A 26,102-nucleotide genomic window follows, 5' to 3' on the forward strand; every position below is an offset into this window, starting at 1 on the left:
AGAGCTCTACTCTGCTTCTGTTTCTATTCTGTCCTAAACATGGCCCTTTCAAATCCCAAGTATTTTGGACCCCTAAAGTGTAGAATAATTACTAGCAGGGAATGGCTTGTGATCTAGAACCTATTCATGAATTTAAATTATGACCTATATCATTTGACTTGTCAGTTTTAATGAATAAAGCTCCAATGATTAGGCATGCAGTATCTACATTTTTATTCACTTGATTTAGAAATGTTATTGTTCTGGTAGGTTAACTGGCTACTGACAGTTCCCCTTAGAGTAGAGAGGTAGAATCAGAAGGGAAATGATGGTTGGATTATAGAAGGATACACAGGACAATGGAGCAGGGATAGACTCAACGAGCTGATTGCCACATCCCACCCTACGTCGCAAGAAAATTCTTATGTCATCTCCTGTTCAATTCCTGCTGTTGGATAAGCAGGTCAGTAGTATGTCTGTTCTGGAAAAGGCCAGTACATAAAAACTGAGTTGAAAAATACAGAGTTCGCAGTTGGAAGAATGTAAAGGTTTAGTCAAAGAAATTATGAATGAGTTGGTAATTATTCTGTTTAGTTGCACTTGATAAATACTCTTGAGTGTTCTTTGAAGTACTGAAATAGAATTCTGCTAAATAGAATTGAAAATGAAAAAATAATATTCAAAAGTGGACTAACATAAAACTGAAAAATTAAAGTCCTAATTAGGCAGTAGTACCATAACAACTTAACTACATTGTCTTTTATTTCAGAGTTGAAAGTGGAATTGTATGAATCCATATTCATGGTTCCTCTGAGGTTTAGTTTAGATAGTGGATTGGTGTAGAGAAATATTGTCCTCTGGAGACTGGAGAATGCGGAGAGTGACTCTCATTGCTCTTCTGTTTGTTGACAGCTCTCAGGTCTGACCAGCTCACTCCCTGACACTGTCCTGTCACATCTCTGCAGCCAGGTAAGCTGATACTACATGGGCAGCAAAGGCTTGGCTTCCTGCTTTAGATTAGATTAGCCTTATTTGACATATGTGCATCAGTGAAATGCATCATTATGTCAAATCAAGTCAGCGAGGATTGTGCTGGGCAGCCAGCTAGTGCTTCCAGCTTCAATGTTGCATGCCCACAACTTACTAACTCTAACCATGTGTCTTTGGAATGTGAGAGGAATCCAGAGCACTCAGAGAAAGCGTGCGGTCACAGAGAGAATATACAAACTTATTACTGAAGGCAGTGGGAATTGAACCCCCATCTTCCAGCTGACTGCTGTAAAGCATTGTACTGATTGTGAAGCTAGCGTGCCATCTATTAGGAACACTTTGCCAGCTAGTCCCAGAGTGGTCAACCCTGCTCACTCGAGTGAGATTTGCTGATCTTAGTTTTAAAAAATAATAACTCTTGAGTGTTTTACTTTGATTTTAAATTGGGAGGGTCAGTGGAAAATGCACTCTCAGTCCCAGCTGACATTTAATTCCAGACCTCTTCTACCATTTTGAGACCAGCTACCTATCCTGAACTGTGGCCAGCGGAGCGGAGGTTGTGGGGGTAGGTGTGGTTGGTTAGGCTGGTGCCAAATAAAAGTTCCCACCAATGTTATGTTGAAAAGGGGCTTTAGAAAGGCTCTTGCTGGAGGGGGACCTGTGACTGAAACCCAAATACAAATAACCCTGGTCATGTGCAGTGAGATTTAATGGCTTGTGCAAAATGCCAGCAATTTTCTCTTGCGCATATTTATCATTCATGCATGTAGAAGCGGGTTTACAAGTTCATAGTTGACCACCCCCTCTCTCAATGATCTCCAGTGTAATAGGTGATCTCCTTTGGTGGAACGTGGTAGATCTGCAGCTTGATGAAAGAGACTTTACTTTTTTGATTGCATTGGCCTCTTTGTCCTTCCCAAAGGTCAAAGTCCTAGTTGTCACCCTCTAAAATGCATTAGAATGTGGATGAGTCCAGTAATTCCCATAACTGCGTGGGGTAGTGCAGAATTTGCTGGTTAAGTAGCCAGTTGGGCACTTGGCTTTTAGATATAGTACCATATTCAGGTTAGTGTGAATATTAGACACGGCATAATGACTTCACTTAAACAATTTTGATACATTTGATAGTTAGCACACAGTATGCTATCACCATTTCATAGTGTCAGGTTGTAATCTGTTAGGATACGGTGTGGTGGGTAGAATACTGTGTGGCAGTTAAAATGTATGTGTTAATAAACAGTGCAATTAATTATCTTACACTGCAGAAGTTAGGTTTGGAAGTGACTGAAGCAGTAATTATTTTTTTCTAAGCTATTTGAAATGAAAACTGAATTTTCCTTCAACGTGATGTCTGATGGGTGGAAAGCTAGCCTATTTGTACAGTGCACACCCTGGAGAATCAACTGTGCTCAGTTTGAAATATCAGTCCTCAACATAGCAGAGTGCAAGATGTAAACATACTCAGAGGATTTTAACAAAGCAAAATCAGCATGCTTCCCCTCAGTGAATAAAGATCAGGATGCAATAGACCATTTCAATAAAAATTGCTATTTGCTATTACCTTAATTTCTGCCATGTATGTCATCCTATTCCAAACTTTTGAGTGTCCAATTCATTGGAAATTGAGAGTGGACTTGTACAAAGATAGGATTGATAACAGTAGACCATGGTTTGCATATTCACTTGGCTAATTCATAGGATGAAAGAACTTTCTTTTCATAAGCAGCTAAAAATGTTAAGTCTTCAATCTTTAGTGTTTAGAAGAATAAGTAATCTTATTGAGAGATTACAGATCCTATGTGACAAGCTAGGGAGATACTGAGATGCTGTTTTTGTGGAAGAGTCTCAAACAAGGGGATATAGTTACAAGATAAGGAGATGGACTGAGGTGCATAGAAATTTTGTCTCTTATAGGTTGGCGAATCTCTGGAGTTCACTATAGAGGATTGTGAAGGCTAGGTCGCTGAAGGTATTTAAAGAGGAGGTAGATAAATTTTTGGAAGACTGCGGAATTGAGAGCTTTGAGGAGCTGGCACAGAAGAGGAGTTGAGCCCTGGGGTAAATCGTTTGTGGTCATATTGAATGGTGGGCTAGGCTTGTGGGGTTGTGGTGGGGACTACTGCTACTCCTGTTGTGTCTGTGGGTGGGTGCCAATTGCCAAACTGATACAGTACATGTCATTATCGCATATTGCTGCCAAATGTCTGTGGTAACAGGCAGATATGAAGCATTCTGAGATGTGCACGATAGTGTGGATGGGCTTTCTTTGTTGAATTGGCTGATGACAGTTAGAAAAATTGATTTAAGGACAACAGCTGGCTGTCAAAATTCTGCCCCCTCCCCTCATGCCGTTCCAAGAACAATCGGTTTGTAATAAAAAGCTAACAATGAAGCTCCTAGGTGCATTTCCATGGGTGAGCTACCACGGTAGAACGTACCCAGCTAGTAATGCCCAGCACTGACTCGCTGCCTTCTGAGAAATGTTTTTCTGGTCAAAGCCTAATGCAGTCAGTGCAGTGTGTGTAATTGCTTTTCCATCCCTCATCACAGGAGGAATTAATGAACAATACGGAGCTGGTGCAGAGCCTGCGACAGCAGATAGGAGCTAACATTAACCAAACCAATTTGCAGCTGTTCTGGAACATGTACAACAGGTAACCATCACCAGCAGTACTCAGTACAACCATTGATTTAGAAACACTTCTCATAATCAGGTTTATTATCACTGACGTGTATTGTGAAATATACTATAAATTAAATATGAAACATATTTGAAAAAGATAAGTAATTCAAAAAGAGAGCAAAATTAGTGAGGTAGTGTTCATGGGTGCATCATACATTTAGAAATCTGATGACAGAAGGGAAGAAGCTGTTCCTAAATCATTGAGCGTGTGTCTTCACCTCCTGTCTCATGGTAGTAATGAGAAGAGGCCATGTCCTGGGTGGTGAAGGTCCTTAATAATGGATGTTGCTTTTTTGCATTGCCTATTCGAAGATATCCTTGATGCTGGGGAGGCTAGTGCCCTTGATGGAGCTGGCTGAGTTTGACACCCTCTGCAACCTTTTCTGATCCTGTGCAGTGACCCTCCCGTACCAGGCAGTGATGCAGTCATTTAGAATGCTCTCCACAGTGGGGTGTAATGTGCCTACACTTCGGTTTCAGTGTGCTGTCATACAAGTTCATCTGGGCAGTGTCTCAGGTACCCCCAACCATCATTAACTTCTTCACCTAAATTCCACCTCCAGTGATAAGATCGTAAGTGTGAATGTTCATTGATGCTATTGAATACAGTTCACACCCACTCAGATAGCAGGTGAGATGCTGTGTGGTGTGGTGTGCATGCAGGAAACCCAAGTAATGTGAAGTCAGGGACTGATAAGTGGTAGGAGGATGTTCAGCTAACCATTCAATTGTATTTGTGTTGGTAATACACCCCCCCCCCACTTCTGTCCCCCACCATTCCACAGCATAGAAGTCACTGTAGACCATAAATTAAACAAAGCCAGCAATGTAAGTACACTGGTGAAACAAGCAGATCAAAGGCCAGCTGTTCCATAAGAAGTAGTTCATTCCCAGCCTTCCCAAGGTATTCATGTTCTATAGTGTAGAACTCAAGTCTGTAAAGTAATACTCCCCCAGTTGGATGAGTGGCTTCCTAACAGTGTTGGGGAAATTTGACACAATCCGGACAAAGGACTGTCATCCACCCACATGCAGTGCACCCTGGCTGCCAATGTATAGCGTTTATAAAATCCTCTGCAGCAATTTGCCAAGGTTTCTTTGCAAATTTCAAATTGCAGCCACTTGGGTGAGGTGTGCAGAGGGGGTCATGGAGAGGAATCATTACCAGCATTTTTCCTTCCAAAAGACATGATAATCTGAAAATATCTCAGATTTCTGAAAGGACTATGAAGCCCTGTTCACTACCATATACACATTCATTCTCTCTCTCTCTCTCTCTCTCTCTCTCTCTCTCTCTCTCCCTCTCCCTCTCCCTCTCCCTCTCCCTCTCCCTCTCCCTCTCCCTCTCCCTCTCCCTCTCCCTCTCCCTCTCCCTCTCCCTCTCTCTCCCCCTCTCCCTCCCTCCCCCCTCTCTCCCTCTCTCTTATATCACCCCCCCCCCCCATAGTCCATTTGATCCAGGTGATTTATCTACCTTCACCTTTCAGTTTCCCAAGCACCATCTGCCTCGTAATAGCAACTGCACTCATTTCTGTCCCTTGACGTGCTCAAAATTCCAACATAATGCTGGTATCTTCCACAGTGAAGACTGATGCAAACTATTTATTCAGTTTTTCCACCGTTTCCTTGTCTCCATTTTCCAGCAGTCCAATATCTACTCTCACTTCTCTTTTACTCTTTCTATATATGAAAAAAAACTTCTGGTAACACTTTTGATATTATTGGCTATCTTGCCTTCATATTTCATCTTACCCCTTCCGCCAAGATTTTTTCATTTGCCTTCTGTTAATTTTCCCCAAAAATCCCAATCCTCTAAATTCTGCAATCCTCTAAATTGTTGATCCTGCAGTGGGCTCAACCACGAGCTGCTCCAAAATGCCATCTCAGAGGTATTCCACAAATTCTCTTTCTTCGCATCCAGCATCAACCTGATTTTCCCAATCTATCTGTATATTGAAATCCCCCAACACTAGCATCACATTGCCTTTTTGACATGCTCTTTCTATCTCCTGCTGTAATTTGTAGACCACATCCTGGCTACTGTTCCGAGGCCTGTAAATAACCCCCATCAAGATCTTTGGATCAAACTGAGAAACCTCTATGTGGTCATCACTGTTACAAATGCCCTCTGTGCAGGGTATAACATTGCAACTTTACCTCTGTCTTAGATACACCCCTGTCTTAGATATACCCACACAGATAAAACTACCACCAATATATACCAATAAAGACAACATTATGCCAGACATATCTCCAAGCAAGCAAAGCAATACAATAATTCATGGGAATTAAAGTATGGAATTATCCATACTGAATAAAACTTGATCAACAAACTGTAGTTGTTCAAGAGAGCAGCTAGCCATTACCTAAGATAATTTAGGAGGATGGTAAATATTGGCCTTCCCAGTGAAGCTTGTGAACTTTTAAATTAAACTTTAAAATTACTGCTATCAATACACCTCAATAGAGATAACACTGCATGGATGGATATGGGCAGGGAATATGCTCCTACTATTGCAGATTGATTCCAGTAGCTGTAAAGATGGGGCTGTAGTGGATCCTATGTTTAATTGGACCAAAATAAGGTTATTTAAAAATAATTTTCTGTGCAAATTTTTCTCTACAGTCGCAGAGATTTGGAAATGAACAGACCTGGAAGTGTAGCCAATGCCAAGACTCTGCAGTAAGTCTTCATTCTTCCATACATTATTGGATTAGCGACGTCTTCAACCCCACAGTCACTTATTCCCGCACTTCACTATTTTGTCATGAAATCCTAAAAAGCTTAATTGTTGTTCATTGTTATATTCTTCTTCACAGTTTGAATATGCCCCTCACTGCACATAATCTAAGGGAGAATATATACTGCCCGGCAGTAGTGGCTGATCCTCCTCAAAGCTGACAGTGCAAGGAATATGTCAGATTTACATGCCCATCATTGGTCCCATTGCAAGGGGGTTATATCCCTACTACTGTGAACAATTTGAGGTATCGATAGGTTTTCAAACACCCCAGCTACTCTGTTCCTTCTGCTACATTTCTCCCAGTTGACAAAGCTCCTTGCTTAGATACAGCCTGTACACATGAATGAGCATTTGGGAGACCAGCAGGATGGATTTCCCAGCTGCCAGGGGTGGCTGTAAGCATATTCTGCCATGTGGGAACTCAGTTTATGGCCATGTTTCTGACTTTTAAACTGACCGAGTTACAAACTGTTCATAGAAGTGAAGCCCTGCTGAAACCTCAGGAGCGGGTGTAATTTATTTCTTAGTGATTGCCATTTTGATGGCCTCCTGTAGTTCGTTACCCCATCCTTTGTTTGATTCTCATCCATATGGTTGGGTAACTGGCAGAATTTTAAGGCCTGTCTCAAACTACATCTCTGCCTAATGCAGAGTTGTGTACTCCTGCCTCACATCTGTCCAAGGATGAATCATTGCCAAACAAATAGGATTGACTACCTCCTTAGTTCAAATGTTCAAATAACTCTGAGCTGAAGTTCCTCAGATTGCAGACACTGCAGACGGGGGTAATCTGAGTTAAAGTTTAATTTCAATGACTCCCGTGCAGTACACACCACCAGTACTGCCATTATTACCTATCCCAGATTTACAAATTGAAGCAAGTAAATCAGTTAATTTGTAATCTTCGTGTGGGATGCACACCTGAGCTTTCAATCCCACATCCTTTGCAACACCTCTGAGTGTCATCAGTGGCCGAGACACCCACAAACTAATGTCAAGGGTCAGAAATCCAGCATCTCCCTTGCTACATTATGTTTATAGACAACATGTTCCGAATCAGTGAGGGTGCCAATTGAAATGTTTTGAGGAAACACAGAAATGCGATCAGTTAAGGTAATGCCTTCTTAGTACTGTGCAGTCAGTCACAGTGAGGCACATAAGCAAGTACCTTGTGATTGAATTATTGGCGGAGTTCCTATAAGATGACAACTTAGAGAGAGCAACTCTCCCATTTTAATGTTATTAACCTCAAGTCACTGTACTATCATTGACTGCAGGAATGATTTGATTTCTAATCCTTTGATATCCTACATGAGGGTGTCCTAACATTACCTGAATAAGTCCCTCTGATTATCCCTCGTTGTTGTGAGAACTTGATCCCCGTGGCCCCCAAGGGTTAAGTTTGAGTAGGAGCCCTCATACATTACTTGAAGCTCTTGGCTTGTGTTTAACAATATGAGAAATTGCAGGGGACGGTCGATGCCCTGCTCTTTCAAAGATGCCTGCGAATGTGAGAAAGTGAACCGGTAGTCTGGTGTATTTCAGGTGTCCAGTGATGCTGGTGGTGGGGGACAATTCTCCAGCAGAGGAAGGAGTGGTGAGTATGAACTGCAGTGCTGTATCCCACTCAGTCTTTGGGGGTCAACACGAGCCCATTTCTCTGCATTGGAGTCCTATAAGAAGGAAAGTAATTGCTAATTGTGCTAGCTAATCATGAAGAACTAGCAGAGCTGGGAGCACTGGATTCATAAGTTAACTCTGGAGAGTTGATATAAACATAGCACAATACAGGAACTCAATGTTATGCCAATCTTTAAACCTACTCTAAGGTCAATCTAATCTTTTCCTCCTACATATATCTCCATTTTTCTTTCATCCATGTGCCTATCTAAGAGCTCCTTAAATGTCCTTAATGTATGTGCCTGTTCCACCACCCCTGGCAGTTCATTCCATGTACCCACAACTCTGAGGGGAAAAAATACCTCTTCCATCCCTCCTATACTTTCCCCAAACACCTTAAAGTTGCATTCCCTTATATTAGCCATTTCCATAGTCTGAAAAATTTTCCCACTCTATTTATACATCTTGTACACCCTTAACAAATCACTTCTTATCCTCTTCTCCAAAGCAAAAAGCCTTAGCTAACTAAACCTATACTCATAAGATCTGCTCTCCAGTCCATAAGACATAGGAGCAGAATTAGGCCATCTGGCCCATTGAGTCTGCTCCACCATTCAATCATGGCTGATTCTTTTTGTCTATCTCTTTCTCAACCCCAGTTCCCAGCCTTCTCTCCATAACCTTTGATGCCATGTCCAATCAAGAACCTATCAATTTCTGCCTTAAATGCATCCAACGATCTGGCCTCTATAGCTGCATATGGCAACAAATTCCACAAATTTACCACCCTTTGAAAGAAATTTCTCTGCATCTCTGTTTTGATAGGATGCCCCTCTATCCTGAGACTGTGCTGTCTTGTCCTAGACTCTCCCACCATGGGAAACATCCTTTACTCATCTACTCTGTCTAGGCCTTTCAATATTCGAAAGGTTTCAATGAGATCCCCCCCCCCCCCCATCCATCTGAATTCCAGTAACTACAAACCCAGAACCATCAAACTTTCTTCGTAAGATAACCCTTTCGTTCCTGGAATCATCCTTGTGAACCTCCTCTGTACCCTCCATAATGCCACCACATCTTTTCTAAGATGAGGGACCCAAAACTATTCACAGTACTGAAGATGAGGCCTCACTAGGCCTCAGCATCACATCTTTGCTCTGGTATTCTAGACCTCTTGAAATGAATGCTAATATGGCATTTGCCTTCGTTACCACCGACTCAACCTGCAAATTAACCTTCAGGGTGTTCTGCACAAGAACTCCCAAGTCCCTCGGCATCTTAGACTCTTGGATTTTCTCCCCGTTTAGAAAATGGTCCGCACATTTATTTCTACTACCAAAGTGCATGACCATGCATTTTCCAACATTGTATTTTAACATTTTTGAAATGTTAAAGTTTTAACATTTAAGAAAAACTTGGACAGGTACATGGGTGAGAGGTGTATGGAGAGATATGGGCCGGGTGCAGGTCAGTGGGACTGAGCAGAGGAATGGTTCGGCACAGCCAAGAAGGGCCAAAAGGCCTGTTTCTGTGCTGTAATGTTCTATGGTTCTATTTCATTTGCCACTTTCTTGCCTATTCTCCTAATCTGTCCAAGTCATTCTGCATCCTACATGTTTCCTCAATACTACCTGCCCCTCCACCAGTCTTCATATCATCTGCAAACTTGGCAACAAAGCCATCTATTCCATTACCTAAACCATTTATATACAGTATAAAAAGAAGTGGTCCCAACACTAACCCCTGTGGAACACCAGGCAGCATCCTGGTAAATCTCTTCTGCACCCTCTCTAAAGCTTACACATCCTTCCCTGATCAGTCCTGCGCTCATTCTAGTTATTATACATGGGGGATGGTCACTCTCATATTTTCCTTTTGCCTAAACTAAAGGCTAATTTATATTTCTGCATCAAATCTACGCTGTAGGGTAACGTGCACCTCCCCAAAAAAGTAACACATGTCGCGGCGACACAGACCGCAGCAAATGTGATTGGTCCGCTTGGTAGCATTGCATTTCCTCCAATGCATTTCCAGTTGCTTGTTCTCCACCATGTCTGTACACCGATGTGAAACAGATGAACCAAATCGTCAAATCTACCTGCCGACATGCAAAAATATTTGAAAGATATTTCATGTTCCATGTCTCTCATGAAGAAACTCAACACAGTGGCATAGAAATCTCACTGCCAACCAGCATTTTGGCGCACACCAACGCATGCTCATTATGGCGTAGAGCCTAAGCAGAAGTATAAATCAGGCCTACAGTGTAGCCCATACACAGAAGTATAAGGCTTAATTTGGCAGTGTATGGGAACCAGAGTGAAAGAGCTGAGGATAAGGAGTTTGGTTTACAAGCAGAGGCAGTGTGTAGTGAGACTGTCAGGAAAGACAGACAGATGAGAGGGCAAAATTGCAGTAACTGGGATGAGTTGCTGAGTAAAAGGGGAAAACATCGAAAACAGTGGCAGATACAGGACAGAAAGTGTTAAATTTCAATGCACACAGTATACAGAATAAGGTAAGTATTCTTGTAGCAGTTAGAAATTGGCAGGTATGATGTTGTGGGCATCACTGAGTCATGGCTGAAAGATTATAATTGGGAGCTTAATGTCCAAGGGTACACATTGTATTGAAAGGACAGGCAGGTCAGAGAGGGAATGTGTACAAAGAGCTAGCTTTCAGTCAGGTCTGCAAACAAGATTTAGGATGATTTGGCAGGTGGATGCATGGCTGAGGAACTGATGCAGGGCACAAGGATTTATGGATCATTGGGATCTCTCTGGGGAAGGAACAACCTGTACAAAAGGGATGGGTTGCCCAAGTTTTCTGTATTTTGGATATGGACTTGGACTATAGACTTTTTATCAGTGTCACGTACTCCGTGATGGTCAAAGAACCAGCAGAAATAGAAAACACCGTGGAGTCTGGTATTGCTATAAACTAATGCTATTTATTAGTAACTACAATACAGTAATATAAATGCAGATATATCAAACAGGTTAACAATGATTATATATATATGAAGTGTGGAAATAGGAAAACCAAGCTTCTTCAAGCCTAGGGGTAAATGGATACAGTCTTACGATAATGAATGAAGTTCAGTTCAGTTCGTGGTATTGAGTCGAGTAGCGATGGAGAGAGAGGGAGAGTTTTTGAGTCTTCAGGTAGGCTGACGCCATTGATTATCCCATTGTCCTCCAAAATCCTTTGGAAGTCACCGACTGTGACCACACACAAAGGGGACCGTTCTTCTGTGGTGGAATTATTAACCCAGGCGAGGGTTAGACACATGAATAACTCCCCACCGGACACACCCTTTTCACACTGTGAGAGCCACTGATCGATTCTCCTGATCGAACCTCCAAAACCCACCTTTTCTGTGGGCACAACAAAGTTCGTTCAGTGTCCTAAACCATGTGTCTGTGGGTCTATCAGCTGACCCACTATTTATCTCAGCATGCTGAACACCAGCTGCCCATCAAATAACGCCGCCCTCGGTCACCATGGCGACCCATGAGCTGCTCATTGCTCTTTCTCTGCAAAAACTCAAAAGCAGGCAGTGTCCTTGTATATTCAAAACAAGCTTGCAGAGAAACCATAACACCATCTCCAGGCAGTCTTTGCCTCTCTCTCCCTCTCCCTTAATAACAAGATATCCAGTGTTGAACAACAACTCCCTCTCTCTTTCAAAAGAACAGTTCATAGGGGTAATTCAAGACCCCATCACAATCAGTCTTACAGTTTTTCTATATTACTGTGTTTTTTGCCCTATCTTTCTTGATTTTTTTATGTACGGGTGTGGGGGGTTTGGGAGGGGGGTGGATGATTGTGCTGCCGTTTTTTTCCCCTGGTTTCATAGCTATCTGGAGAAGAAGAATTTCAGAGTTTTATACTTTGATAATAAAGGAACCTCTGAACCTGAGGGGGTCCAATATCCTTGTGGGCTGGTGCGCGGTTCGGGAAGGTTTAAACTAAATTGGTAGGGGGCTGGGAACTACAGTGATAATGCTAAAAATAATGCATTTGGTTTATAAACAGAGGCAATGTGTAGTGAGACTCCTTGCAAGGAGAGGCTGATGATAGGGCAAAATTGCAGTCAACAGGATGAGATACAATGTAAAAGGTGGACAAAATCGAAAAGGTGAATACGGGACTGCAAGTGTTATATTTGAATACATGCAGTGTACGGAACTTGCAGAGGAACTTGTAGCACAGTTACATATTGGCATGTGTGATGCTGTAGGCATCATGGCTGAAAGAAGATTGTAGCTGGGAGCTTAACGTCCAAGGATACACATAGTATTGAAAGGACAGGCGGGTAGGCAGAGGGTGTGGCGTGGCTGTGTTAGTAAAAAATGAAATCAAGTTATAGAAAGAGGTGACAAGGGGTCAGAAAGTGTTGAATCGTTATGGGTAGAACTAAGCAACTGCAAGGGTAAAAAGGCCTTGATGGGAGTTGTATGCAGACCCTCCCCAAACAGTAGTAAGGATGTGGTCTACAAATTACAATGGACGATAGAAAAAACAAAAGGGCAATGTTACAATAGTCATGGGGAATTTCAATATGCAGGTAGATTGGGAAAATCAGGTTGCTGCTAGATTCCAGGAGGGGATTTCTAGAGTTCCTACAAGATGACTTTTTAGGGCAGCTTGTGGTTGAGCCCACTAGGGGATCGGCTGTTCTGGAGTGGGAGTTCTGCAATGAACCAGAATTAATTAGAGAGCTTAAGCTAAAAGAACCCTTGGGGAAAGTGATCATAATATGATTGAAATTTGAGAAGGAGAAGCTGAAGTCAGATGTATCAGTATTACAGTGGAGTAAAGGGAATTACAGAGGCATGAGAGGGGAGTTGGCCAATATTGATTGGAAAAGAACACTGGCATGGATGACAGCAGAGCAACACTGGTTGGAATTTCTGGGACCAATTTGGAAGCTGTAGGTTAAGTACATCCTAAAGAAGAAGTAGTATTCTAAAGGCAGGATGAGGCAACTGTGGCTGACAAGGGAAGTCAAAGCCAACTTAAAAGTGAAAGAGAGATCATATAAAACAGCAAAAATTAGGATGAAGTTAGAAGATCTGGGAATCTTTGAAAAACCAACAGAAGGCAATCAAAAAAGCCATAAAGCAGAAAAGGGGAGATATGAAGATAAGTTAGCAAATAATATCACGAGGATACCTAAAGGGTTTTTTTCAGATATGTAAAGAGTAAAAGAGAGGCTAGTGCAAATATGGGACCACTGGAAAATGATGCAGAGAGGTAGTAATGGATAAGGAAATGGCAGACGAAATTAATAAGTATTTTGCATCAGTCTTCACTGTGAAAGACACTAGCAGTATGCCGGAAGTTCAAGGGTGTCAAGGGGCAGAAGTAACTGCAGTTGCTATAAGTAGGGAAAAGGTGCTTGGGGAAGCTGAAAGGTCTGAAGGTAGATAAGTCAACTGGACCAGATGGACTACACACCAAAGTTCTGAAAGTGGGAGCTGAAGAGATTGTGAAGGCATTAGTAATGATCTTTCAAGAATTCTGACATGGTTCTGGAGGACTAGAAAATTGCAAATGTCGCTTCACTTCTCAAAGAGGGAGGGAGGCACAAGAAAATAAATTATAGGCCAGTTAGCCTGGCATCAGTGGTTGGGAAGATGTTGGAGTTGATGATTAAGCACGTGGTTTCAGGGTAGTTTGAGGCACGTGATAAAAGATGGTTTTCACAAGGGGAAATTTTGACTGACAAATCTTCTGGAATTCTTTGAACAAGCAGGATAGACAAAGGAGAGTTGGTGGATGTGGTGTACTTGGATTTCCAGAAGGCCTTTGACAAGGTGCTGCACAGGAAGCTGATAACAAGATAAGAGTCCAGAATATTACAGGAAATGATTTAGCAGTGGCTGATTGGCAGGAGGCAAAGAGTGGGAATAAAGGCAATCTTTTCTGATTAGCTACCAGTGTCTAGTGGTGTTCCATAGGGTCGGTGTTGGAATTGTTCTTTTTTAAGTTGTATGTCAGTGATTTGGATGATCAAATTGATATCATTGTGGTCAAGTTTGCTGATGATACAAAGGTAGGTGGAGAAGCAGGTAGTGATGAGGTAGCAGGGAGATACAGGTTAGGAGAATGGGCAATGAAGAGGCAGATGGATTAGGGGAAGTGGATGGTAATGCACTTTGATAGAAGGAATAAAGGTATAGAATATATTCTAAACAGAAAACTCAATCATCAGAGGTGCAAAGGGACTTGGGAGTCCTCGTGCAGGATTCTTTAAGGGTTAATTTGCAGGTTGAATTGGTGATGAGGAAGGTAAATCCAATGTTAGCATTAATTTTGTGAGGACTAGAGTATAAAAGTAAGGATGTAATGCTGAGGATTTATAAGGTACTGGAATATTGTGAGCAGTTTTGGGCCCCTCATCTAAGGAAGAATGTGCTGACATTAGAGAGAATTCAAAGGAGGTTCACGAAAATGATTACAGGATTGAAAGAGTTGTCATATGAGGAGAGTTTGATGGCTCTGAGCCTGTACTTACTGGAATTGAGAAGGATGAGGGGGAATTTCATTGAAATGTATCGAATGTTAAAAGGCTTTGATAAAGTGGATGTGAAGAGGATGTTCCTATGGTGAAGGAAGTCTAGGACCAGAGGGAACAGCTTCATATTAGAGGAACATGCATTTAGAATGGAGATAAGGAGGAATTTCTTTAGCCAGAGGGTGGTGAATCTGTGGAATTCATTGCATTTAAGGCGGAGGTTGGTTGGTTCTCGATTAGTCAGGGTGTGAAAGGTTACAGGGAGAAGACAGAATGGGTTTGAGGGGAAATGGATCAGCCATGATCCATGTATCCATGTACAAATGTCGGAGCAGACTTGATGGACAAAATGGCATTATTCTGCTCCTATGTCTTGTGGTCCTATGAACTAAACATCTCAGTATTGCTATGGAAGTCGCTTTCACTCATCTTGTTTGAGCTCTACATTGCATATAACTGAGCTACTTGTTATGAATTGAAATAAATCTCCCATTAAAATACTTCTGGGAGACCATCTGCCAGCAATGCCATGTTGTTTAGAAGTTCCAAAATAACATTCAAGTTACTCTCAGTCCACTTAGATAAGTATGTGGAATGTTTCAATCAGGAAACTCAGTTAAATGCTATCCTGGTTATATAAATGTACATGTATCAACATCTATATATATCCTCCATGGCATTACTGTGAGATGGAGGCAGTTTTCAGTAACAATAGACATGTTATCAACAAAGCAAGATGAGAAAGTGTCATAAGATGTAAGTTTGACATTTGACAAAAACACATGATTTTATTAATATTTTATGCACGGCTGCTAATTGATAATAAGCAGAGACCAGTGAAAGCCAACTGAAGCAAAGACCATGCTGCTTAATACATAGAGATGCACAGTACTTGTATGTGAAGATTTCATCCAGCTGACATTTGTAGGAATTTTGGAAATGTTGTTGGGAGGGAATGTTTATGAATACATGGATGATGTGCTACATTTACTGATGAGTAAGTTTTCTCTATTTTAGGAAATGTAATTAATATTCTCTATGTAAATATCAACTCATTTCATTGTTCACTGTTCTTTCTTTTAACTAACACAAGCTTCTCATTCTAGGTGGAATGCAATTCCAAACTGGACCCAACTCAGACAACTTTCCTAAAGGTAGTAAATGACCTTGACTGGTTGAAGTATTACAAGGATCATTTACAGTTGATTTAAATTACAGTATTACAAGGATAATTTACAGTTGAAGCAATCCCTTCACAGTTGATTTAAATTAAGCTAATTGCAGCAAAATTAGGGAGTGAATGGGATTACTTTCCAGAGTAAAGAACCAAGATAATGAGGTGCAGCAGCTAAAGACACTGGAATTCTCGTGTTCACTGATGACTTTCTTGTTTCAGGCATCTGGCAAGTAATTTATTGTTGGTCCTTCAAGATGCCATGGGGGTTAAGAGTCAAATCATGTATGTATGTTCAGCCCAGTGAAGAGATTCCCTCCCAAAATGAATGTTAGATAATTTACTGATTCAGGTTTTGTCCATTGACAGCTTACATGTCTACATTTACATAGGAAAAGGAGGAGGAGCCGTGAGACAAACGGTCCTCATGCCCTGGATAGGAACATCCTGAGCTGTTCTTGATCTTGGCTCTACATTACTAGCTTTTCCACAGCATTACCCCGGAGACCAAAAATTTATGATTTGGACTCTGATATATTCAGTGATTCAACCACCATTGCTCTCAGCTCTTTGGATTCCAAAGATTTACAGACTTTTGAGAATTACCTCCTCATCTGTTCTAGCCTTATTCTTATTCTGAAACTATGTGGCCCAATTCCAGATTCCCTCTTAGCTTCTACCCTGTCAAGTACCCGCTGAGCCTTTTGTTTTTAAATAAGTTAGCTTCTCATTCTTCTAAGCTCAATCTGCTTAACATTGTGAGGTACCTTGAGATTGTTATAGCTGGGGGTGGTAGTGGGGATAAGCTCCCAATGCTGTGCATTTCAGATAGCCTCTGACAACCAAGTCTAACTCCTGACCTTCATGTGTGGCTTAGCATTAAGCTTGGTGGAACCGTTTCAACTGACAGCAGAAGGGGCAAAGGCGGGTTACGGCACCTTAAAACCAGTCGCTTTGGGCAGATGGAGCCCATCAGCCGTGGTTAGCAGCTCACCGAGGAGAAGGAAAACTCTGATCTCAAACCTCCGCTGCCTTGCAACTATACCCACTCAGGGCTTCAGAAGTAAACTCTGAGAAGAAAGGCAGTCCAGTGTTGAGTTCAACGCTGACTGGCAACTCCTGCAACACTGCTGGTGCCAGACTGTATCGGTCTGTGCCGTTCCTTTGGGTTCATCAGCTGCATGGAGAGGGGGAGCCTGCTACATGGGCAACAGCTTGTTCTCCATATCGTACTGCCCAGGCTTGTGTACTGGTTCACGTGTCATGTAGACAGCTTGGACACAACTACATGGATACATGATCAACTCTGATCAGTGAAGGGCCTCAATAATGGTGAATCTTCACTGAACTGTTTCCAGTGTAAATATATCTGCCCTCAATAAGGAGGCCAAAACTGTAAAAAGTACACCAGTTGTGATCTCACAGGAAATCTGCATTTGCCTTCCGTACTCCATCTCCTGTACAACCAAATCCAAACTGGCTGTCATCTGCTTACACTCTAGCCCTGATGCCGGTTGTTGACCCTCCGCAGATGTTACCTGACCAGCTACTTGTTATCATGCTCCTTCCATTTCTACCATAATTATTTTTTCTACCTTCTTACTAAGTTTCAGTATTTCATGCACATGGACTCCCAGATCCCTCTGTCCAGCTGTGTTTTGTGTCACGCTCCTCTTCAAACAATTTTGAAAACAGGGACATTTTTTCAAATATCTGATGAGAAGTATATAATAGAAAGTTCTTCGTGCAAGAGAGGGGAATCTCTAGAGAGTTGTGGAGATAAATAAATTTCTGAAGGATCTGGGGTATTGAAGGCTATGGGGATTTGGCATAAAGGAGGGGGTGATGCCTGGGGTAGATCAGCCATGATTCATTGGCGGGTCAGACTTGAGGGGCCAGGAGGCTTCCTCCTCCTATTTTCTTTTGTTGTGCATTTGATGGATTTTAATGAGGATATTGATGATGGATTGGGTATGAGAATAAAAAGCTGAGGGTGCAAGAGAATGTGGCAAATTGGATCCAAAGTTTGGTTTAGTGATGGCAAAGGGCAATAGTTGATGGGTGTTTTGTGGTTATTCCCACTGGTATTCTATCAGGTTCAATGTTCAACCCCTTGCATAAAGATGGGGCATGGCACAGCTGTTTTCAGATGATACAAACATCGACTGAGTGAATGACATTTAATTTGCAGTGGGATGTGAATGGCACGCCTCCCGAGTTGAGAGGTGGCAAATGGAATTTAGTCCAGAGAACTGCAACTAAGGAAGAGAAAATGTTGAAGGATATTGAGTGGTGTGGAGAAACAAAGATAGCAGGACTGGTCAATGATGTCACTAAAATGTACATGGGCTGCTTTTCCATATTAGTGAAGGCATAGAATATAAGAGCAGGGAGGATCTCCTACAAAGAGATACAGACCTAGTGTTGGAAATCATTAAGTAGTTTTCTCAGCTGACATGAGTGTGATGGGCTAGGTTTTCTGTAATTATCTGATTCTGTTAATAATTAGTTTTACTGTCTTGGTTTAGGAATAGCAGAAGAATATACTCATAAAAGAGCCTACTTTGAGAAGCTTGTACCTGCACTGAATAATTTCTCAATATTAATATTCACTGCATTTTCATCTTGGTTTAATATTTTGCTGATTGTTGAAGTATTTATTTCAGCATATTCATCACATTGGCCCTGCCGTGGTTAAACCGATTGGCTCCTTTTGCTCTATGATGAGAAACCTCTTCCCTTCTAACAAAGTAAATAGACCACCCATCCTGCTTCTTCAGCACCTTACATTGAACTGAGAATACCTGTTCTTTATCAGGCTCTGTTTAACGTGGCTGACTTAAACTAAGGGAGAAATTCATGCTTCTGAGAGAAAGCAAATAATTTCAGTCCAGTCCACTGAACTGTTGAATCATAATCCTCATTGTACATAGGAGGACAATCAGCAGCCTCATTAATTTGACAAAAATTAATGAATGTTATTCATCCAGTAGATCCAGGAAATGATCTGCCTTGTTCGTTCATTCGCCAGGAGCAAACAATTGCAATTCAGTCCGGACAGCACAGTGATGGGCGTAATTTGTCCAGCAGAGCTACGGACCTTATTCATCAAGCAGCTTAACAATCATCAACACATTCACACAGAACCACCAACTGACAATGTGGGGCCTTTGTGGGCACTAAGAAAACAAATTTCTATTGGACAATTATCCAGTAGATCTGAATTGCAATCTGAGAGTGAGCCTATTATTTCTTGTGCATTCAGCCAAGCCAAGGCTGCTGTAATGAATGGGACGTTGACCCGCTGGAGCTAGGCTACAATGGGACGCATCTTAACTATGGAATTTCTGTCCAATTTAGACTTGCCCTGCAGAATGTAGATTGGAGAAATAAATGGACATTCACTTTATTTGACTGAATCTGCTAAATCCTGGCTCCAGCTCTTCCAAACTAAACAAATTAGTTTAATCAAATATGGATAGGAATTACTAGAATATGAAATGTTAGAGTTTCTCCAATCCCAGTAAATAAGAATTAGATATGATTATCCTTGTTACTTGCAGGTGATATAACATAGCTGCTAAATAAGTACAGGAAATGTCTGTTACTTTCTCATCCACAGAGGTAATGGCAACCTGTGCTTTATGTTTTTAGATGGCTGACTGTGGTGGCTTGCCCCAGATCACTCAGGTGGGTAGCTCTGGCTCTGCATCTAGCTTCCTCAACTTCTTCCAAGCTTGCGTCTTTCACTTCGGAACAGAGGACCAAGATTTCGAGCTCCTAGCAAAGAGAAAGTAATTGAAAATGGGGAACAGTTTAAGTTAGGGTGGCGAGGCAGGAGGTGCTCTGAGGTAATTCCTGTGGGGCATCAATGCATCGTGTTTGGGATGTTGCTTCTAGCTCTAATAATAAAGGTGGGTGTTTAAAAATGGCTATGTTTGACTGCTGCAGATTTCTCCCAGTATCCTCATTCCACCAGTCAAAGTGGGAATTAGCAGACACCATCAGGTGCTCATTGCTGTTTGTTCTCTTATCATGCTGTATATCCTCAGGCTGATATCATTTTTTAGTTTGTACATTTTCTTCTAACAGCCTGGAAAGCTGACAGAGGCCTTCAAATACTTTCTGCAGGGCATGGGCTACAGTAAGTATCAGAAGAGTTGTATCTCTTAAGTGTGAATGTGTTTTGTTTTCACTTCAGTTTTATTTACAGAAAGTACCTAAATCTGGACAGTGCCCATTCCACGCATACTGGCTTGAGGATTTTTGCTGACTGGTGTCACTGACACAGTTAGCTATTGGGAGATCTCTTGGTGAGGTTGTTATTCTTTCTGTGGAACCGTTTGCTGTAGGGTGTTCTTGCAAAGAGACTCTATGACCTGGGTTGCTGTCATGGTGAAACTACCCAGTGTAGGATTTTGTAGATGCTGGGTTGTTTCTGCACAGACTGCAGGCAGTGTGTTGTTCTCACAGTGAGACTGTTGACTGTGGTCTGTTCCTTTTGTGAAACAGTTCTCAGTATTGTTTGGCAGAGGTTGTACTTCTGAGCTGTTCCCAAGGGAAGTCCATTTATTGTAAGTTGTTTTCAGGGCAACAGGCTTGGTGTGAGGTAATATAGCAATGAAGCTGTTCACTGTGGGGTTTGATACAGTGAGGCTGTACTGCAGTGGCACATTGCCATGGTGAAGCTAATCTACAGGGGCACGTTGCCATGGCGATGCTGTTCTACAGTGGCATGTTGTCATGGTGAGGCTGTTCTACTGTGGAATGTTGCCATGGCAAGGCTATTCTACTGTGGAATGTTGCCATGGCGAGGCTGTTCTGCAATGGCAAGTTGCCATGGTAAGGTTGTTCTGCAATGGCATGTTGCCATGGTGAGGCTTTTCAACTGTGGAGCATTGCCTTGCAATCAATCATGTTGTACATAATAAACACAAGAGATTCTGCAGATGCTGGAAATCCAGAGCAACACACACAAAATGCTGGAGGAACTCAGCAAGTCAGGCAGCATCTATGGAAAGGAATAAGCATTCAATGTTTCAGGCCAAAACACTTCATCAGGACTGAAAAGAATTAAAAGGTGTGGGGGGAGGAGAAGGAGGACTAGCGAGAAGGTCATAGGTGAATCCAGGTGGGTGGGAAAGGTAAACAACTGGGGAAGAAGGAATCTGATAGGAGGGGAGGGTGGACCATGGGAGAAAGAGGAGGAGGAGGGTCACGGGGGGAGGTGATAGACAGGTGAGCAGAAGAGGCAAGAGGCCAGAGTGGGGAATAGAAGAGGGAAGGGAGAAGGGAAAAGAATTACTAGAAGGAGAAATTGATGTTCAAGGTGAGGCAATGCTTCATCTGCGAATCAGTTGGGGTAGTCTTTTGTACCTGGTGCTCCCAATGTGCCCTCTCTGCATTGCTAAGTAACCACTTTTTTAAGCACCTCTGCTCCATCTGCCAAAAGTGGAATTTCCCAGTGGCCAACCATTTTAATTTCTGTCCCATTTTGATTCATGGACTTCTCTTTTGCCACAATGAGGCCACTCTTGGTGGAGGATCAGCACCTCATCTGGATAGCCTCCAACCTGATGATATGAACCAATTTCTCCTTCCAGTATCTTTTCCTGTCCTTCACTCTTCTTCTATTCCCCACTCTGGCCTCTTATCTCTTCTCACCTGCCTATCACCTCCCCCAGTGACCCTCCTCCTCCCCTTTCTCCCATGGCCTATTCTCTTCTCCTATCAGATTCCTTTTTCTCCAGCTGTTTAACTTTCCCACCCACCTGGCTTCACTTATCACCTTGTAGATAATCCTCCCTCCCCTCTTCCTGCTGTTTTATTCTGGCATCTTCACCCTTCCATTCCTAAAGCAGGGTCTTGACTTGAAACTTCAGCTGTTTATTCATTTCCATAGATGCTGCCTAATCTGCTGAGTTCCTCCAGCATTTTGTGTGTGTTGTTCTACATTTACTGCCAGTAAAACCACATTAGATGATCAGATTACTCTGGGTGGAAGCATGATTCCTTGTGTGGACCACTTGTGGTGAAACTGAATGCTGTTCATATGTGTACAGTAAGAGGCTGAGATGGGGTTTTATACTGAACCAAGCTAGAGCATGGAAGTAATGAAGAAAAAGTGTAGACAGCTAATTGGGAATAGCTGTGACATTAATGCATAGTTCTGTCTTGCATACAACTACATTCTTTCTTCCTTTGTGTGCATAGTCTCCCTCCATATAAACTGTGTTTTTCAGTCTGTGTTTCTGTATCTGTTTCACTGTATCGCTAACTTTTGGTAATATTTCATATTTCTGTATCTAGAGTGTGTTTTGATATACCCAAAAGATCGGCCAATATTAGTGAAAAGCGTTTTTGCTTGCTAATAGTGCGTTGGGCTTTGAAAGTGTGAAGATTATGGTGTGGTTTATAAACTAACTAGAAAATTAACTGTGTAGTGTTTCCAAGTCTGAAGATTAAAAACTGGGCTTCACAAATCAACAATATAGCATGTGGCCCTTTTATACTTGATAAAGGGTTAGAACTTCCAAGGATAAGTATTTGGTCCAAAGTGTTTTAAAGGCCAACATAGTTGCAGTTTTTCTTAGTGCTTGCACTTTTTGTAGTTTAAAACAACTACAGGGAATAGTTGAGGAGCCTTTGCTGTTAGAGATTACTCATTATTGAACCAGCAGGACCCAGGGTCCCATTGTTGATACATCTGGTAAAATTGCTACTTAGTTGACAGAATTATGGGTCTTCAAACTGGGTCATGCAGCATTTCTATGTTTCTTCCTGTCCGTTACTCAAGAATTTGTCTTTGATCACAGTTCATTAAGATTTAAATATTTTTTTTAATGGTTTGGCATAAATTTATCCAAGTAATTGGCCTTTCTGCACATCTTTCCTGTTTTTCATGTGTTAAGATACCTAGTAGCAATTGTAATTCCAAATGAGCACTGGTCATAAGGTTTAAGGTTGATTAATTCCAAATACTCTGCATGAGTCCTGCCCTGGTTTGTTCTCATATTTGTAGAAGTAGAAAGTATATAAACAAGAAGTCAAGGTGCAATCTAATTTGGGTATTAAATTTATGTTATCATGTTCCCCTAACTTGCCAACACCGAATAGATAACTGTGCTGTAGCTGGATGTAAAATGATTCTCCAATTACTAATGTTATTATGGTGACTTGTTCAACTGGCATGAATTACTCAGTTCAATATCAGAATCAGGTTTAATATCACTGACATATGTTGTGAAATTTCTGAACATATTTGTAGTGACTGCAATATGACACTGCATGGTGTGTTATTGGAGGTGTTTCTTCTGATCCTTGCATTGCTTAAAGGACCAATACTCTGTGTGCTTTGGCTTATGCTTACTGTGATATTATTTATAATGGTCTTGACATGGGCTCTGAACATGGGAGAATATGTGGTGCAAATTGACATTTCACTGGCTTGACTGTTTCTAGTAGCCATTTTCTAGGTTTTGACATTAACTCCAGCGGATGTACCCTGTAACTACAAGATTGGCCAGTTCTTTTATTGCAGCTTGCCCTTGGAGCATACTCATTTCTGCAGTGTACCCAAGATGCAGTGTTCCAGAGGAGGGCAGCTCCGTTTGGAGTAGTCTAGCAACATAAATGTTAAGTCTTGCCCAACAGTGGCTTTGACTGAAGCTGAGACTACTCTGGATCCAACAATAATCAAAAGTGAAATTACTTTTAATAACAATTCAGAAAGACCTACATTCCATCCAAAATAAATGTGGTATTTTAGTGTGTGTGTGTGGCAATCAACTGTGTTTAATCAATTTACAAATTCTGGACTCTGTTTCTTCCAATGGATTTCAATACGCTCAATGGATTTGTACCAAGTTAAGCAGGCACTGGTTCAGTGGCTGGGTCTCTCAGAAAAAGTGGGAAGAAAAGGCAATAGAACAAATAATAGACATTAATCTCATTTTTATTTAACTTAATTCATTAATATAAATGTATTTTTATTGTTTGTATGCAAAGTGTTAGTGTTAAAATAAATTTCTGTTTAGCAATGTTTAGTCCTCACAAGGCAAGGCATTTAAGCTTTGAGAGTCAGTAAGCCTGAGATCAGGAGATAAATGGCTGTCACTATGGGGATGACAACAGACAGACTACTATGCTGGACTTGTTTCATCAGCTAAGGGCCACCTTTCTAGTGGACAACTACACCTGCAAGCACACTGTAAGAAAAAGCATACTGCAAGAGCAGGAGACCAGTAGGCTCAAAATTTCCCCTTACCTCCAAGTAATCCATTAAAGCAATGCAGAATTGTACTGGAGACTCAGGACAGACTTGTAGTTGCCATATGAAGTGGTAAGTAGTGGTTGACCATTTTTAAACAGAAGGGTGGAAGTGATAACTTATACTCTACCGCAAATGCAAAATATCCAGGGTATTTTAAAAGAATGGAGTACATTTTGCTGGGAGAACTGTAAGTTTGATATACTCTTTAAAAACAAACACTAAACCAAAGATGGGTGGAACAACAGCCAGCAAAGTTTAAGGAATAAGTGGGGCCAAGGGAGCTGAAACAAGAGCTGAGAATGCTCAGGAAATGAGAGATGGAAATCTGAGAAACATGGAATGGAATATGCATGCTGGGCCAGTTGATCACAATAACTCCAAGTACATTTTTGTACTGTTTTGTAACAGAAAGTAAATGGTCCAAATTGTGAATTCAGTTTAGCAAATTAATTCAGTGTTTCTTTATAAGCAGTAATATTTCACTTGGAATTGTTAGAAGTTTATCAAGTATTGTAGATTGGAACTAGTAATTGCAAACTGACACCAAAGGTCTTTTGGGTTAGGTGCCTGAAATGTACTTGAATGTTGGGAAAGTAAATACTCTCTGGCAGGACTTCAAGAGCTATTTGACTAGGCACATCCTGCTGCTCGGATAACACTGTCTGAAGTTCCATGTTGTGTGATTGTAATGATAATATTGACAACTTAATTGATAACTCCCAACAAAATGGGGTTTTGATCATTGCAGCCCAGATTCAGGACACCAGCTTAAAGACCATACACGTCTTAGAGATGCCTTAGTTGGTTGAGAGCATATGTACTCATGTGTGTTCCTGTATGAGTTGGATGTGAGTCTGTTTTCCTCTTGATGTAGACTGTAATGCTGCGTTTCCTACCTCCTTATTTCACGCTCAGTTGCATATTTAGTGGATAGACGACTAAGTGGTGGAGCAGGTACCCATTTCCTGTTTCTTCGTAAACTATTCTATTGCTTGTGCTATAGTCTGTCTTTAATGTTATAGCTCCATTCCTTTGCCACTGCATGCTCTCATTCATCTGTGCTCCCTACTCCATCTACAATTGTTCTCTTTCTCACTATGGCTTCCCATGGCCAATGCACATTCTTTTGCAATATTTGGCTGTAACTATATGTTGACCTGCAAATGAAATTTACTCACAATTGAGTTATGGAAGGCATAAATATTCTTGTGTTTTCTTGCATTCTAATAAGTTTTTGATGTGTGTCTGGCATTACCCTGAACACAGGATCCAACACCATGTATTCCATGACCATGACTAATAGATCTGTTGGAAATGAAGTAAAGAACCAATTGATTATACAGTGTGTCTCATATAGTGAAGTCAGATGGGAGGGTGGGCATTGTAAACACATTTAATAAGTATCCTATTCAATTATCTTTACATTGTAGTTGAAACAGGAAATTGCAAAATATCCATTATAGTGAAAAAATTTCCTGTGAGCCACCACAGTAGTGTGGCATTTAGCATGATGTTATACAGCTTGGGCACTGGAGTTCAATTCTAATGTCCTCTGTATGTCCTTTCCATGAGTGCATGGGTTTCCTCCAGGTGCTCTGGTTTCCTCCCACCATCCAAAGACATTGGAAGGTTAATTGGTCTTTGTAAATTGTCCTGTGAGTTAAATAGGTGCGTTGCTGGATGGTACGGATCGTTGGGCTGGTGCTCTGTAACTCTAAGTAAATAGATAAGTAAATTTAATCATGTTTGGCATCTCCTTCATATTGCACCAACACCTTACAGTGGGTGTGTTTTGAGATTTTTTAAAAATGGCAACCAAAGAAGAGATTCACATTTTACAAATGCAGTTGAACATTTCCTTACCTCAGAATCTTCAAGTGAGCAGGTTTTAAAATCTGCAAGTTAAGCCCTGACTTCTGTGCCTTGCCCAAAATGTCAGTTTCTAATTGACAAAAGGGAGTGCCCAGGTACCAAAGTGTTAATCAGTATTCTGTGCACCTTTTTAATAAGGGAGTCAGATGTATAAGGATCCACTATGTCAAAAAAAAAAGCACAGCAAGTTAGAAGAAGAGGAGAGTCTAATTTTTCAGGAACTAGTTTAAAGTAATTTCTAATGA

The 26,102-nt window shown here is 41.4% G+C and overlaps 1 protein-coding gene across 6 annotated transcripts in view; it reads left to right on the top strand.

Annotated features, from left to right (window-relative positions):
- ndrg4 (NDRG family member 4) overlaps positions 1-26,102 on the top strand; it is a 214,831-nt gene that overhangs the window by 185,969 nt on the left and 2,760 nt on the right. For 5 of the 6 annotated variants that reach the window (XM_073069634.1, XM_073069631.1, XM_073069635.1 and 2 more), the window contains 8 exons: positions 892-948; positions 3,520-3,623; positions 6,279-6,335; positions 7,942-7,993; positions 15,646-15,693; positions 19,368-19,403; positions 19,806-19,857; positions 24,901-24,939. In XM_073069634.1, coding sequence (XP_072925735.1) covers positions 892-948; positions 3,520-3,623; positions 6,279-6,335; positions 7,942-7,993; positions 15,646-15,693; positions 19,368-19,403; positions 19,806-19,857; positions 24,901-24,939 — 445 coding nt within the window. The remainder of the gene's footprint in view (positions 1-891; positions 949-3,519; positions 3,624-6,278; positions 6,336-7,941; positions 7,994-15,645; positions 15,694-19,367; positions 19,404-19,805; positions 19,858-24,900; positions 24,940-26,102) is intronic. The other variant, XM_073069632.1, reaches the window with a different exon arrangement.

Source organism: Hemitrygon akajei, chromosome 17 (genome assembly GCF_048418815.1).
Source record: "Hemitrygon akajei chromosome 17, sHemAka1.3, whole genome shotgun sequence".
NCBI classification, from domain to species: domain Eukaryota; kingdom Metazoa; phylum Chordata; class Chondrichthyes; order Myliobatiformes; family Dasyatidae; genus Hemitrygon; species Hemitrygon akajei.